This window comes from Manis pentadactyla, chromosome 10, assembly GCF_030020395.1.
Source record: "Manis pentadactyla isolate mManPen7 chromosome 10, mManPen7.hap1, whole genome shotgun sequence".
Classification (NCBI taxonomy): domain Eukaryota; kingdom Metazoa; phylum Chordata; class Mammalia; order Pholidota; family Manidae; genus Manis; species Manis pentadactyla.
In genome coordinates, this window is record NC_080028.1 from 99,007,852 (window position 1) to 99,021,726 (window position 13,875).

The 13,875-nt window shown below is 45.3% G+C and overlaps 1 protein-coding gene across 1 annotated transcript; it reads left to right on the forward strand.

Moving 5' to 3' along the window:
* The first annotated feature begins 8,582 nt into the window (after positions 1-8,582).
* On the forward strand, positions 8,583-11,353 carry LOC118918375 (oncomodulin). The gene is made up of 4 exons (XM_036897122.2): positions 8,583-8,643; positions 9,232-9,364; positions 9,810-9,919; positions 11,328-11,353. The coding sequence occupies exons 1-4, from the start codon at positions 8,583-8,585 to the stop codon at positions 11,351-11,353; spliced, it is 330 nt and encodes a 109-aa protein (XP_036753017.1).
* Positions 11,354-13,875: the final 2,522 nt, after the last annotated feature.

Here is a 13,875-nt window from a genome sequence, read left to right on the forward strand (position 1 = left end):
CTGGAGGCTGGACGTCTGAGGTCAAAATGTCAGCAAGGCGAGCTCCTTCTGAAGCCTCTCCTTGGCTTACAGATGCCACCTTCTCCCTGTGTCCTCCCGTAGCCTTCCCTCTATACACACATGTCCCTTGTATGTCTTTGTGTGTCCCAATCTTCTCTTCATATAAAGACCCCAGATAGACTGGATTAGGGCTGAACCTAAAGGCCCCATTTTAACTTAACCACCTCTTTAAAGGCCCTGCTTCCAAGTACAGTCACATTCTGAGCAGCTGGAAGTTAGGGCTTCAACACACGAGTTGGGGAGGGGTGCAGGTCAGCCCAGACACCCACCATCTGATGCACAGCTCCCTTCTGCCTCCTCTCTGGCCACGGGGCTCTTCTTTGTCTTTTGTTCAGGCTCATCCTCCTCTTCCAAGAGTCCTCAAGATTCGGTGAGCCTCGTGCCTGCTTCCTCTACCCTCTGTTCTGGGCAGCTGGGCCATGGCATGGTTTCAGTTGCCAGCTATTCAAGGATGACTCAAAAGTACACACATCCTGCCTACACTTCTCCTCTGGGCCCCCGACACATGCATCGGAGCAGCCAGCACCACACTGATGTTTCCCTTCAAACTTGGCTCACTCCTGACCGTACTTGGCCAGCCCCGCAAACCAGGTGGCCTCCTGAGTGCCCTGTCCCTGGGAAAGCCGTCGTCCGCCCTCCGGGAGCCAGCCCAGACGCCTCTATCCCTCACTCACTGCCCTAATCATACCACCTTCGGTCCATTTAACCTAATTCCTTGCAAACCCACTTCTTCTCTACTACTGCCCTCCGGGGCCAAGCTTTCCTCTCTCCCCTGGACCACAACCACCATTTCTCACTGGTCACCAGCATCAGCTCTGGCCCCTGCCAGTCTTTCCTCAAGCAGCAGCCAGAGGAACCTTTTGAAAATGCGAACCTAATTTAGTCACTCCCCTCCTCAGAATCTGTCAGTGGATCCCTTTTCACTCCTAATACCAAATCCTTAACATGGCCAACGAGGTTCTGCAAATAATTTCTCTATTTGTAAGTGTGCATTCATTAGTGATTAGTGTGATCATATTTTTGCTCTTTTTTTCTTAAACAGTCACATGCCCAGGCATTCGGGTGTGGGCTCTAGAAGGACATCTCCGGATCTGCCCAATCCACAGGGCCCTGCATTTGAAAGGGTCCCATGCTGGATCTAATGCTTTACTGCCTCCATATTGAAATTCCTAATTTGTGAACAAGAGGACTTGCATTTTCATTCTGCACTGGGCCCCACGGAGTATAGAGCTGCTGGTGGTTATGAGTCTTACTGCATTGCCATACCCATAGGAGGTCACAAGGGATGCGTTCTACCCAAGGTTTAATAAAAACTGTAAACCCAGCGGAAGTCAGCCCTTCTAGACATGGGCTGTGTACCTTGGGGGACCTAGCATACCTTTGCTACTTATCCATTTAGTTGGGAACCTGCAGGCTGCCCTCTTCATTCAGCTCTAAGACATTTTACAGTTTTTATTAGCAAAAAGCAGCAGCAGCATCTCACTAAGGAATTTCTTCTGAGCTCCCAACTTATTTAACAAATTATTGCTGAGTCTCTTTGAGTAGGAAAGGAAATCCTCCACAAGAGAAACATCTCATTTATAAATAAAGATACTCCAGTAACTCTAGATTTCCCCCCATATCACTGTACAGAGGCATCAACTAGATGTAGAAATTCAGATTATTTTTTAGGTTTTTCTAACTTGTCAGTCAGGAGTTGCTTTCCTACGGGTCTTGGTGTTTCCTCACCATCATTTAAGAATCTCAGCTCTTCGTATTCTCAAATAATTTGCTGTAGTCCTGTAAGGCATTTGAGACACTCTTAGAATAGATGGGGAACAACAAAGCACGAGGGGTGGTTTTAACCATACTGGCCACTGTTTAAATAAGACTTCAGGCTCCCACTGGGTCCACCTTATGACAAGTCACTGTCCCCCAGATGAGGCCAGGCCCTCTCATCTCCATGGCTGGAGCCTCTGGTGCTAGTAAATGCCATGCCCCAGGGACTGAGGATGGACAGGACACACACACAGGGCCTACTCTCCAGCAGCTTCCATTTGGGGGAGGATATGGACAATACGCTAGCAAACAAAGTCAACCAGATAATTGCAGATTATGGTAAATGCTCTGGAGAAAAAAATAGAGAATGCTGAGTTTGATGGGGCAGATAGGGAGGCCTCTCTGTGGTGGAGCCATAGAGGAGGGAGGAACTTTTCCTCTGCTCTCTCAGGTTCAGTTCCTGGGGCCTGTGAGTTACAATGACAATAGAAAGATTAATAGGAGAAGAGGCATAATTTTATTTTACTTGCACAGAGTTCACAGTAAAGAAGTGAAACTCAAAGGAGCCATTAGACTTGGGGGCTTATGTATCGTTTTGACAAAGGACAATAAATTGTGGAGAGTGACTTGACAAAGGAAAAGGGATTTGTTTTGAGCTTCTTGGTGATAAATCTTGGGGAAGTGACCAGGAAATATATGGGGGAGCTAAGGAAGATAAGGGTTATTTTAGAAAGGTCCATTTATGCAGACTCATCCTGGTGTCGACTCTCCATCTCCAGTAATAACTTTAACCTGAAGCCAGAATGACTTCTCTTTCGGAGTTGTGAGGTAATTTCCCTCAGTCACAGGGCACAGCCACCCATGACTGCAGCTAAGCAACTCTATTTACAGCCCTGCTGTGAACACAGGAAGCACCACAGCTGAGTGTCTGGTCTCACCTGATGGAAGTCCTGCAAAGCTCTGGTATCATTCAGCAGAGAGGGCAGAGAGGCTGCAGCCGGTCAGGGCCTGATCCCACAGCCTACACCCACCACACCTCAAGGCCAAGGTCACAGGGCACCCTGCTCTGCTCTACCTTTGGGGGTAGCCACCATTTTTTAAAAGCAAACTTCTTATTGAAGTAGAACACCCATACAGAGAAGGCCTAGTACATTTTCATAAAGTGAACACACCCACATAACCAGCACCCAGATCAAGAAATCAAACATTATCAATACCCAAAGACCTGCTCACCCCTAGTCACTACCCACCCCTTGAAGTAACTACTGTCCCTTCCCAGTACCTTAGAAGAGTTGTACCTGGAACATCTTAATTTTTAAAAAGCTTTAAAAAAAAAAAAAGGCAAATAACGGCAACAATAGTGGCCACCATTGATTGCTCGCTCACTGCCTGCCTGGCCCAGTACCCTGGGCTTCGCAGAGATTATTAATCACTAACCCTATAGAGTAGGTTGTATTATTACTTCTGCTTTAAAGGCGGGAAAGTGAGTCTCAGGGTAAAAGCCTTGCTGATGTTCATTCATTCCACAAATGTATTTACTTAAAATGTTTACAACATGGCAAGGAAGGTGGCAGTGAGAGACAATATGAAACAGACAAGGGTCAGACCATGTGTTAGAACAGAATTCTGGGCCACTCCCCCCCCCAGGGAGTGGGCCTGCTCTCTACAACTAGGCTCCGAAGGAGGTCAGACCACTGTCTCTAGCAAGCAATCCAGGAAGCCAGACAAGAATCCTGTAAGGATTGGCCCCAAACAGCAGGGACTTGAATAATAATTGACAGCGTCCCTCACTGTTGTTCCTGCTTTCAACTGGGGAGCAGCTGGAAAAAGCCAAATGTGCCCCCCTGTGCAATCCCCTGGGATGTCCGGCCTCCAGCTTCCCCAGGCCAGCAGCCTCCTCAGGGCACACTGAGCCTTCTTTTTCCACCACAAAGCTTTCCCACTCCCCCGCCTGCCTTTGAGTCTCTGCCAAACACAAGCAATGGTGGCACCTCTCTGGCTGTGGCTCTGGTGAATAGCCTTCGCCTGTTCCCATTTGTATAGTCTCCCTTTATGTCCGCACTGGGGGGTTGAGAGTTGAGCAAACACAGCTCCTGCCCTTGCTCTTATGGGTTTCACTGTCCAGTGGGCAGAGACACTGTTTAAGCAATTGCAGCAAATAGGACCGTGAAGCTGCGATTTTGCTATGAGGTTTTCTCAGTGGGTCAGCCAGCTGGCAAGTGGGAGCCTAGGGTGGGCAGGGGTACTGACCTAGTCTGGGAGTCAGGAAGTCTTCCCAGAGGAAGTGATGCCTGAGCAGAGATGGAAAGGCCATGTACAAGACTGCAAAGGCAGGAGGAGGGAGATGAGTGTTCCAGGCAAAGAAAACAGTACAGCGGTCACAGCTGAGGAAGGATGGATGGGGCAATTCAAGGCGCTGAGGTCCATGGCTGGACTCCAGGTGGGAGGATGGTATGGAATAAGGCTAGAGGAGCCCTCAGGAGACAGATCCTTCCAGAGGACACAGGGCCCTCAAGGTCATGGGAAGGACTTTGTCTTTATTCTAAGAATAAGTGGAAGCCAGTGACAGACTTGTGGGTTCAGGGTGGGAAGTGAGGGGAACTGTGAGCTTGGTGTTAATGATTGAATTATGTACCACACTGAAGTCCTAACCCCCAAAACCTCCGTATGTGACCTTATTTGGTAATAGGGTCCTTGCAAATTAATTAGTTAAGATGAGGTCATACTGGAGTAGAGTGGATGCTTCATCCAACATGACTCTTCTTGTAGTTCTAAGAGAACGCAAAGGGAGAAAATGGCTATTTGGTAACAGAGGCAGAGACAGGAGTGAGGCAGCTACAAGCCAAGGATCACCAGCAAAGACTAGAAGCTTGAAGAGGAAGGAAGGATCCTCTTCTAGAGTCTTCAGAGGGTGGCTCTGCTGTCACCTTGTTTGGGGCTTCTGGACCCAGAACTTGACACAATAGATTTTTGTTGTTTTAAGCCACCGAGTCCATGCATTTGGTATGATAGCCCTAGGAACCTACCGTTTAGGTTGGAGGGAAGCCCAAGTAGATGTGGGTTGGCCAGTTGGGCATCCACTAACTGGTGTTCCCCAGAGAGATGATGGTGGCTTGGGGTGTGGTGTGGACAGTGGGTCGTGGAGAGAACATGAAGTTGAGAAATGTCTCGGAGGTGACATCTACTGAGTGACTATGGAAGTGGGTCAGCTGTGCTCTTATCTACCACACCATACATATTGAAAAGAGGGCCTCAGTTGCCTTCAAGACATTGCCAGCCACAAGGCAGCCAGGGTTGGGTATAAGCATGGAGGACACCTGGGACAGGCCAATGGGTGAGGAGATGGGTTGGGCCAGCGTGGTGGGAAAGGTGTCCCAGAGCTACAGGGTCATCAGGTGATCAGTGTGCAGGCTCAGAGCAGAGGAAGTCTGCGTGAGTAAGAGGCACACTGAGGATTTGGATTGAAACAGGTAATTGACTGGGGATAGCATCACATATCTGAAACAGAAGCGTCATCTGAGAGTCCAGGATCACTGGAAGCAGCAAAGTCCAAATACACAACCCGCAGGGCAGCCCAATTCTCTGCTGTCACCACCAGCCTTCCTCACTGCAGACATTGCTAATTGATCCCAGCATCCACCTCCACTCTAGGAAGTCCCTATCAGTTGAGTGGATTGGATACACAAGATGAAGTCCTTTTGCAACCCCAGGACAGGGTGGGAATTCAACAGGGGACTCTGAGACTTCTCCATAGATGCAGACCTGCATTTAGTCCCTTGACCCTCTAAAGGACCCCAGGAGGTAGACAAAGCAGGTGCCTACATTACTCCTATTTCCTATAAGAGGAAACTGAGGCCCAGAGTCGTGCAGCTAATAAAGGTCAGAGCTGAGCTCAATGTAAGGTCTTCTACTTCCAAATTTTCCTTCCACTCTTTCTGGGAGCAATTGTGAATTGGGGGCCAAAATAACAAAGACACCGAATCAACATTTTGTGTGTGTGTGTGCATGGCAAAATACACATACACAAAATTTACCTTTTTAACCACTTTTAAGTGCACAATTCTGTGGCTTTAAGCACATTCATATTGTTGTGCAACTACCACCATCCCCAGGATATTTTAATCTTGCCAACTGAAACTCTGTCTGTAATAAACACTCACTCCCCAGCCCCTGACACTCTCTGTTCTACTTTCTGTCCCTGTGACTTTGACTACTCCAGGGACCCCATATTAGTGGGATCATACATTATTTGTCCTCTTGTTTGAACCAACATTTTGACTCCCGGATTGCACATGATGAAATTCAAGTCATAAGCTTGGCTGCCTCGTTGATCCAGACGTGTTCACTGGTTCTCTGTGATCTTTCCTTTCTATCAGAAAAACAGCATGAAAATCTAAAGAGTCAGTTTAACCCATATGCTATTTTCATTTAAATGGCCAGATTCTTTTAAAAACATGTTTTCACCTCTATGGACAATGGTAAATCCTCCCACAGAAAGAAAGGACTCTGCGAATTTCTATGGCCACTTAATGTCAGCAACTTAAATTCTTGAGACTAATTTTCAGAAATTGCTTTTTAAGGGCTAAGTTGAGGCTGGTTGATAATCCTGTTTTCAAGTTCTTTTTTGCTACTTTTACTTGTCCATCCATCATATAACTACTGAGCACCTAACCAGGTCAGGCACTGTACTAGGTATGGGGCATATGTTACAGGCAAGTCAGAAAAGGTGCTGGCCTGAGGTTTGGTAATTTAAGAAGTGCTGTAGGTGTTCCTGAGAGTACCTTTTCACTGATGACACTAGCAAAAGTACAATGCCAGCGTGGAGGGAGGGAAATATATTTGGGGGCAAACTGTAGATGGCCACCCCAGTATGTCAGCCAGGGAAGAGTCTGAGGCTCCTCCCCAGAGCTCCTGAGTTGCCTACCTGTAAGCCACTGAATATTCCTGATTGCAACATGGCAGCAGTTTTGACTTTAAAAAACTTGAATTCCGCCTTAAGAAAATAAGGAAATCCTGTTGTGTGCTACCACATGGATGAACCTTGAAGATATTGTGTGAAGGGAGATAAGCTGGTCCCAAGAAAGACTAATACTGCAAGATTCCCCTTATAGAAAGCATCTAAAGTAGTCAAAACTCCTAGAGACCGAAGGGAGATGGGTGGGGGATTGGGGATGGGGAGTTGTGTTCAGTGGGTATGGAGTTCAGTTTTGCAAGATGACAGGGTTCTAGAGATCTGTTTTATAACCATGGGCATATAGCTAATGTTGCTATAAGTTATGTTTGCTTAGAAATGGTTATTATGGTAAATTTTATGTAATGTGTTTTTTACCACAATTAAAAGAAGAGTCTAGCATAGCACTGGCCATATAGGGACTCAATAAATGTTTGCTGAAAGCCAAAAAAAAAACCCCAAACTTTTGAGTTCTCAAGTCCTGGCCTCATACTTTTTTCTGCAAATAGCTGTAGGCTGGGAGTTTATTTGCTGTTTTCCCCCTTTATGCCTTCTTAATGTGCGCAATTTAAAACGTAGTTGGGAAATACCAACGACTTTTTGGGAAAGCCTTGTAACCAGTGCCATACCCCACCGGTGGACAAGTACTGCGTGTCCATCCTACACTGTCATTGAGTCTGTCCCCTCTGGGCTGAGTTGGCCTCACATGCCCAAAGTTTCAGAGGCCCACAACAATCCTGCCTCAAGGGGCAGCAACTAACCTCTGGGGGGCCCTTTCTGCTTACAAAGCACCCAGGTGTGCTTACCTCACTTCAGCCACTGGCTGCTTTTTACCAGGCCTCTATTTTTTTCTCTACCCTTTGCCAGCTGAGTTCGTTTGCAGAATTGAAAATTCAGTTAAGGTTTGTTAAAATTTGTTTTGAAAAATTGGCTGTTCCCACCCACATTCCTTTGAGATATAAATAGAAACAAAAAAGGTTTAATTAGTGAGGCAAGACATTCGAGCTAGGTCTACTTGATCCCTGAAAAGGAAATCTAAGAGGTCCTTACTATCGCTTTTTCAACCTTTATAAGATGGGTCAGTAAGGCAGCAAAAGCACAGCTGTGTTTTGCTCCTTTGACTCTTTCCTCTGATTCTTCTTGAGGGAAAATCTAAAACGGTGAGTAGTTGGTGGATCTACCAGACCCCAGGCCCTTCTTTCCTACATGCATTCATATTTGGGTGGTGCAATCTGGGCTCAGATTTCTCTTTTTCCCAGAGAGTTACCACCTGGAAGGATTTTGATCTCTGGTAGATGGGCTTTTCATGTCTCTGATTCCCATCCTGTAGGATAGATAGCATCTCTTCTGCAGAAGGGCTGCAGGTAACCCAAGCTGTGTTCTTCCCCACATGGAAATTGCAACATCGCATTTCTCTGGCTGGTGGATGGAAATGCTTTTGCATTTGTAACATGGTTAGCTTCTGAATGGTTTGTAGATCCTATGTAAGTGATTGATTTTTTATATATATATATATACACACAATATATATATAGAAAATGGAATTAAACCATTCTTTAGGTTTTATTTTTCATTTCATCCTTGGAGTTATTCAAGAGAGGACCCTGAGACAAAGGGACTGGGATCTTTTCAGTATTTGGTTTTCATTTGGATATTCTGTCCCATCACTTGAGACAATACATTTGTTATATTTTAAATATTCCCAACAAAAATACAGTTTCAGTGGACCTAGGAGAGAGCACAGTCCCCCCAGACATGCAAGTTCCTTTTTCCCATTCCCACATCTTGTTTATGCTGTGTGAACAGGTGGAAAATGAGCATCACAGATGTCCTTAGTGCTGATGACATCGCAGCAGCCCTGCAGGAGTGCCAAGGTAAGGGGGAAAGGAGGTAGGCGGGTATGGTTCATGTATTTGCACTTCCAGCAAAGCCACAAAACTTAAAATGTGAACTTGGCTGAGAATTCATGAGGTCAGAGAATAAAACCATTATTAATAACTTAAATGATAAGGATATGAGATCTGAACAAAGGACTACATTCTTTCTGTAGGGTGAAAGAAACTTACTAAAAGTGGAAAAAGAAATCCATGGATGCCATGTAGCCTGTTTGAATCCAATGATTGCATTTTCCTTACCAATTGGACCAGTGATCCTGGAGTCCTGGATACACAGCCTGGAAGAAGGACAGGGGGCAGAAAAAGAAGGGAGATGGACAAAACCCAGAAGGAGGGCTAGGAAACAGGATGGGAGATGATAGCACAAGGTCATCCAGTCCTGGCCACCTCAGAATCTTGGACCAGTGACAGCTCTCTTTGTCTTTTTAAAAAAATTTAGAATAGAACATCCTTGTAGCTCAGTGATATGATGGAAAATATTTTTAATAACCTATGTTTTCAGCACGTTGGCCCAAATACAGAATGCCATCCAATGAATATCAGAATAATCCATTCTCTGTTCTTCAGACCCAGATACTTTTGAACCCCAAAAATTCTTCCAGACATCAGGCCTCTCCAAGATGTCGGCCAATCAGGTGAAGGATGTTTTTCGGTTCATAGACAATGACCAGAGTGGATATCTGGATGAAGAAGAGCTTAAGTAAGCTTTGTCCTAAGTTCTCTCAGGCCCGCCAACATGCTAGGTGGGGCTGGGGAGCAGTGGGGGCCAACTTGCTCAGTATTTCAATGGCCAGCTTTGACGCTGGTCACCTGCCAGGGCCTCAGGATAGGGAAGGGTACAGTCAGATGGCCCCACGCCTATCCGTAGAAAGCACTCAACATGAGCACCAAAGACTGTAGGTGCAGAAATTCACCAGCTTTAGGGTTTCATTTTTGGCAAATGGACTTATCAACGAAACTTTGAAAAGACTTTTAAAAACAAATGCCCACCGTTAGTTTACAATGCAGAAGACTTTTGCCTGCTAAGACCTTGACTGAGTATCTAGCCCTTGCTGGGAACAGATGACTTGCTTCAAGAGAAAAAGGAAGGGTAAACACACAAAGGTGCTTCCAGAAAATTCTCATCCATCTTTATTATCCTGTAGGTTTTTCCTCCAGAAGTTTGAGAGTGGTGCTAGAGAACTGACTGAGTCAGAAACCAAGTCCTTGATGGCGGCTGCAGATAATGATGGTGATGGAAAAATTGGGGCTGATGGTAAGTTCATACCTGTATGTAGCATAAAAGACTAGCTCAGAGAGCATCCAGGGGCTTGGGCTGTGAGATCATACAGATGTGGGTTAAAATCCCCCCTTTCTTAACGTTGCTGAGCCTCAGTCTTGTCATCCGCAAAATGGGACTAAGGTAGAGCTGCAAATAATGTATGCAAAGTCTTTGCGTGATGCCTGAGGAGGAACCACATAAGCTGGTCCTTGTCTATGTACCAGAAAATATCCTTCCCTTACTAGGGGACAAGCTAGTTGTCTGGCCAATTATTTGCAAGACACCCTAATGCACCTTGAAACGAACGTAAGTAATCTCTACCCCAGGGATTGGAGCTCCTCTGAATAGGGAAGGACTGACAGTCTCAGGTGTGTTTTCTACAAATAAGTCAGTTGACTTGAGTAGGAAAGCCTCTTAGCTTTCAAGGATTTAAACAAATATGTTGTATTGGACATTAGCATACCAAGTAGACAATATTAGAGAACCACCATTTATGGAATATTGTGTGGACAGAGCCCTATATTCAAATTTTAGCATAATGGCATGGCTGTAGGATTATTTTCATCCCATTTTGCCATGTTGCTTACATGCTGTTTAACTTTGTACTTGCTAACTTCTGGACTTCTGTGGGATCTTTATGGTGGTACTAATTTGGAATTAGAAACCACTACTTTAGAACCTCATTTTAAAAACCTACTTAAAGTTATATCACCAAAAAAAAAAAAAAAGTTATATCACTATAACTTCCTATATAGGAATTCATGTAGCTTCTAAAGGTAACTCCAAAAGTAGTTTTAGGTAAGGGATTATTGATTTATTTAAATCTAACCACAAAAGACTTCCAAATAGTCAAAGCTTACCAATAAACATAAAGCAAATCACCAGTTTTCAGTTTCAATCTAGAGCATCCACATATTACTACTATTATTATCTGATTTTTAGTAATATAAACTTTTGGGGGTAGTGTTAGGGTTCAAAAGAGAAAAGTTAGTTCAAAAGCCCACCCTATTAAATGTTTCCTAAGTATGTGAAACCTAACTTCAGAATAGAAGAAAACCTCCCATTTCTGTCTTAAATTGCCCCCAAATTTGAATGATCTCAAATTGTGATAAGCCACTATACCGAATTCATTCATTGTCAGAGAGAAAGGGCTAGGTTGACGAGTTCTGATACAAGGGGCTCTACTGCAAAGCTAAGGTGTTTGTTAAATGAGATTATGCAAGAGGACGGGACGCTGTGGGCTGTCTGGATCTGCAGTGAGTGACACTCACATTTTTCTTCCTCTGGACCCTCTGAGGGGGCCACACTCATCATCTGACAACTTGCTTCATTTCCCTTCCTCTTCAAAACTCTCACTGGCCATTGAATCTGCACTGACTTGTTCTCACCTATTCTGTTCCAGAATTCCAGGAAATGGTGCATTCTTAAAAGCCCCAGACTATGGAGATAGAGACAAACAGCGGGAAGGCCTGCAAAGCCCCAGGAATGGGACCCCCTCACAAACCTCCCCGTAATTTATTAATTCCCCCTACAATGCTTCTGCAGCTTGCTGGTTGTTTTAGTGAGGTAATGAGACGAGTCATTCATGAATTTTTGCGGTGGGTATGCCCTGATGACTCCTGTAAGGCCCTCAGCGGACAAAGCCTTTAAAAATCATCCAATAAAGACCCATTTCTCATCATCTGCTAGTGTGTGGGTGTATTCTTTTTCCTCAGCAAGGTAGAGGGATGAAAACAATCTGGGGACCAGGGGCTTTTAGAAACAGTTCTAGTTCTATTGAGCACTAAGCAAGCCACCCTGGTGTCAGGTGCAAGCAAACAAGGAGAACAGGCTGAAAAAGAGTTACAAATAAATGGCATCATCAGGCAAATTATCTGAGTCTGAAATTAACATGAAGAGATTTTAGCCACCATAAAATCATTCTTGCTTCTGTGTTTTCTGCTACTAGATCTTAGATCACCATAAAAGTAATTTAAAAGAATGGAAGAGAAAAGTAGGGCTGCAGTGGCTACCCATCTAAGGAGACTTGCTGTGTGATTCAAGCACAAAAAGACCCATTTTCACACTTTCTTTTTCTCTTAGATAAAGTTATCAGATACTGGCCTGCTCTGACCCAACCTCTTGCCATCTCCCCCTCCCCTTTCTCAGTCACTATTTTCCTGGCTCTTATTTGATACCACCTGAGCCAGTTAACATTGGAGACCAGCCTCAGGGGTCCTGTTACAGGGTTTTCATTAGGGTGGGGCAATCTCAAGCCAGGAAACTCCCATTAGGCTGATTTCCAGGCAGCAGTTTCAAGCTGTCCTCTCTGGCTGAGCCTGGGTGTTGAGGGCTCCGGGGAGAAACTGAAGCATTTTTCTGGGAAGTTTTTCTCCAACACCCAAGCTCCCCACCTTGGGCTATCCTGGATTGTTTCCATGTTGCTGAGTAGCTCTGAGCCCCTGTTTTTTGGATGGTCGTATTAGAGTACCTTTTCAAAGTATGGGGTTGTCTAGCCAATGGCAAGTTTGCTATGGATTCAGTGTGACCAATGAAAATGACAGCAAAATGTTCTTGGAGTGAAAGGGGTATACCCAACTTTATTTCCAGGTGGCAGGTCAGTCACTAGAATCCCATTCACTCAGAGCGAGTCTTTATGCAGCAATCTGGTCTCTGCCTCTGGGCCCCTCTGTCTGCACAGCAGTCCTCTGGACCACTCTGTCCTCATAGCTGTCCTCCAGGGCTCTCTTCACAGTTGTCCCACACAGCTGTCCTCTGGGCCTCTGTCCTCTGTGCTGCCACCACTCCAGCCTCTGCTGTGCTCTCCTGCAGCCTTGCAGCCCTGCCACCATGTTGTGCTCAGAGCACTGGGCGGACCTCTTTTTATAGAGTCAACAGCCATGTATAGCCCACAGGTGTGCAGTGAGCTAGTCAACCATGGCCAGGTGAGAATCCTGGCCACAGGAACTCTCATTTTATCCACAGGGGTGTGCACTGCAAAGGAGCCTCAAAGTGAGTCCACTAGGACAGGAGTCAAGATTTTTTATTTTAATGACTGTTTATTTTAATATGCATTCAAAATACAAAACTTAGCCCAAACACTTAGCACAAATAAATGCTGTGTTAGAATGAAGCTAAGGGGAGTGTCACGTTTGAAAGTGTATCAGTTTGATAAAGAACATCAAGTCATATTAGAGATGGTATTTGGAGGAACAAAACCCATAAAGGTTGTTTTCAAATGAGTCAACACTGGGAAATTAAAAATGAAGAACTTGAGGAAGAACTAATGAATGGAACTGTCACCTGGGGCCACCTCTCCTGCCACCTCCCCACATGCACCTGCCTTCCCATTCTCTCCTCTTCCCCCACTTCCTGGCAGGAGTCAGGCTAGCACCTCCTCTCCCCTACCTACCCTCAGTGTGTGAAAATGTCTCCCAGGTGCATTTGTGAGTCCCTCAAAATCTAGACAACAGGAAGGCCATCCTGGCCAATCCTCCTGACCTTAGAGCCTTGATTCTTCAAACAACCCATGTGCTGCCTTTATGCACATATACCCTGATCCTTCTTTTATTTCCAATTCATTTCATTACCTCCTCCCAGCTAAGGGTTCTTAATCCCAATGACAGTTCTAGAGGTGGTGGAGCCTCAAAATCGCTCAAAGTGATCCGGCAGCACCCTTTTCTTGGGGTTCCAGCCACCATATGCCTTGGAGCAACAATGTGAATGATGATGCTTTAAGAGTAATGGTTATGGGCATTTTAATGGCTTGAATCCATCACCCACTGGAACTGCAAAGGCAAGCTCACTCCAATCTAGGTAAAAATTGTGGTTTTCTCTTCTTTCCTTTCTGTACTCAAGAAGGCATCTGTACAGGAATAATGGCTGAAGAGCTTTATGGGGCACCCAGGGGACACTGTCCTTGGGTCATACTGATGTTCTGTCTTGGGAGAAATGCTTAGAAGACAGATATA

Coding starts and splice junctions, on each gene's coding strand:
- LOC118918375 (XM_036897122.2), top strand. CDS start 8,583: ATGAGCATCACAGATGTCCTTAGTGCTGATGACATCGCAGCAGCCCTG. Junction 9,365..9,809: donor CTGGATGAAGAAGAGCTTAA/GTAAGCTTTGTC, acceptor ATTATCCTGTAG/GTTTTTCCTCCAGAAGTTTG. Junction 9,920..11,327: donor TGGAAAAATTGGGGCTGATG/GTAAGTTCATAC, acceptor ATTCTGTTCCAG/AATTCCAGGAAATGGTGCAT.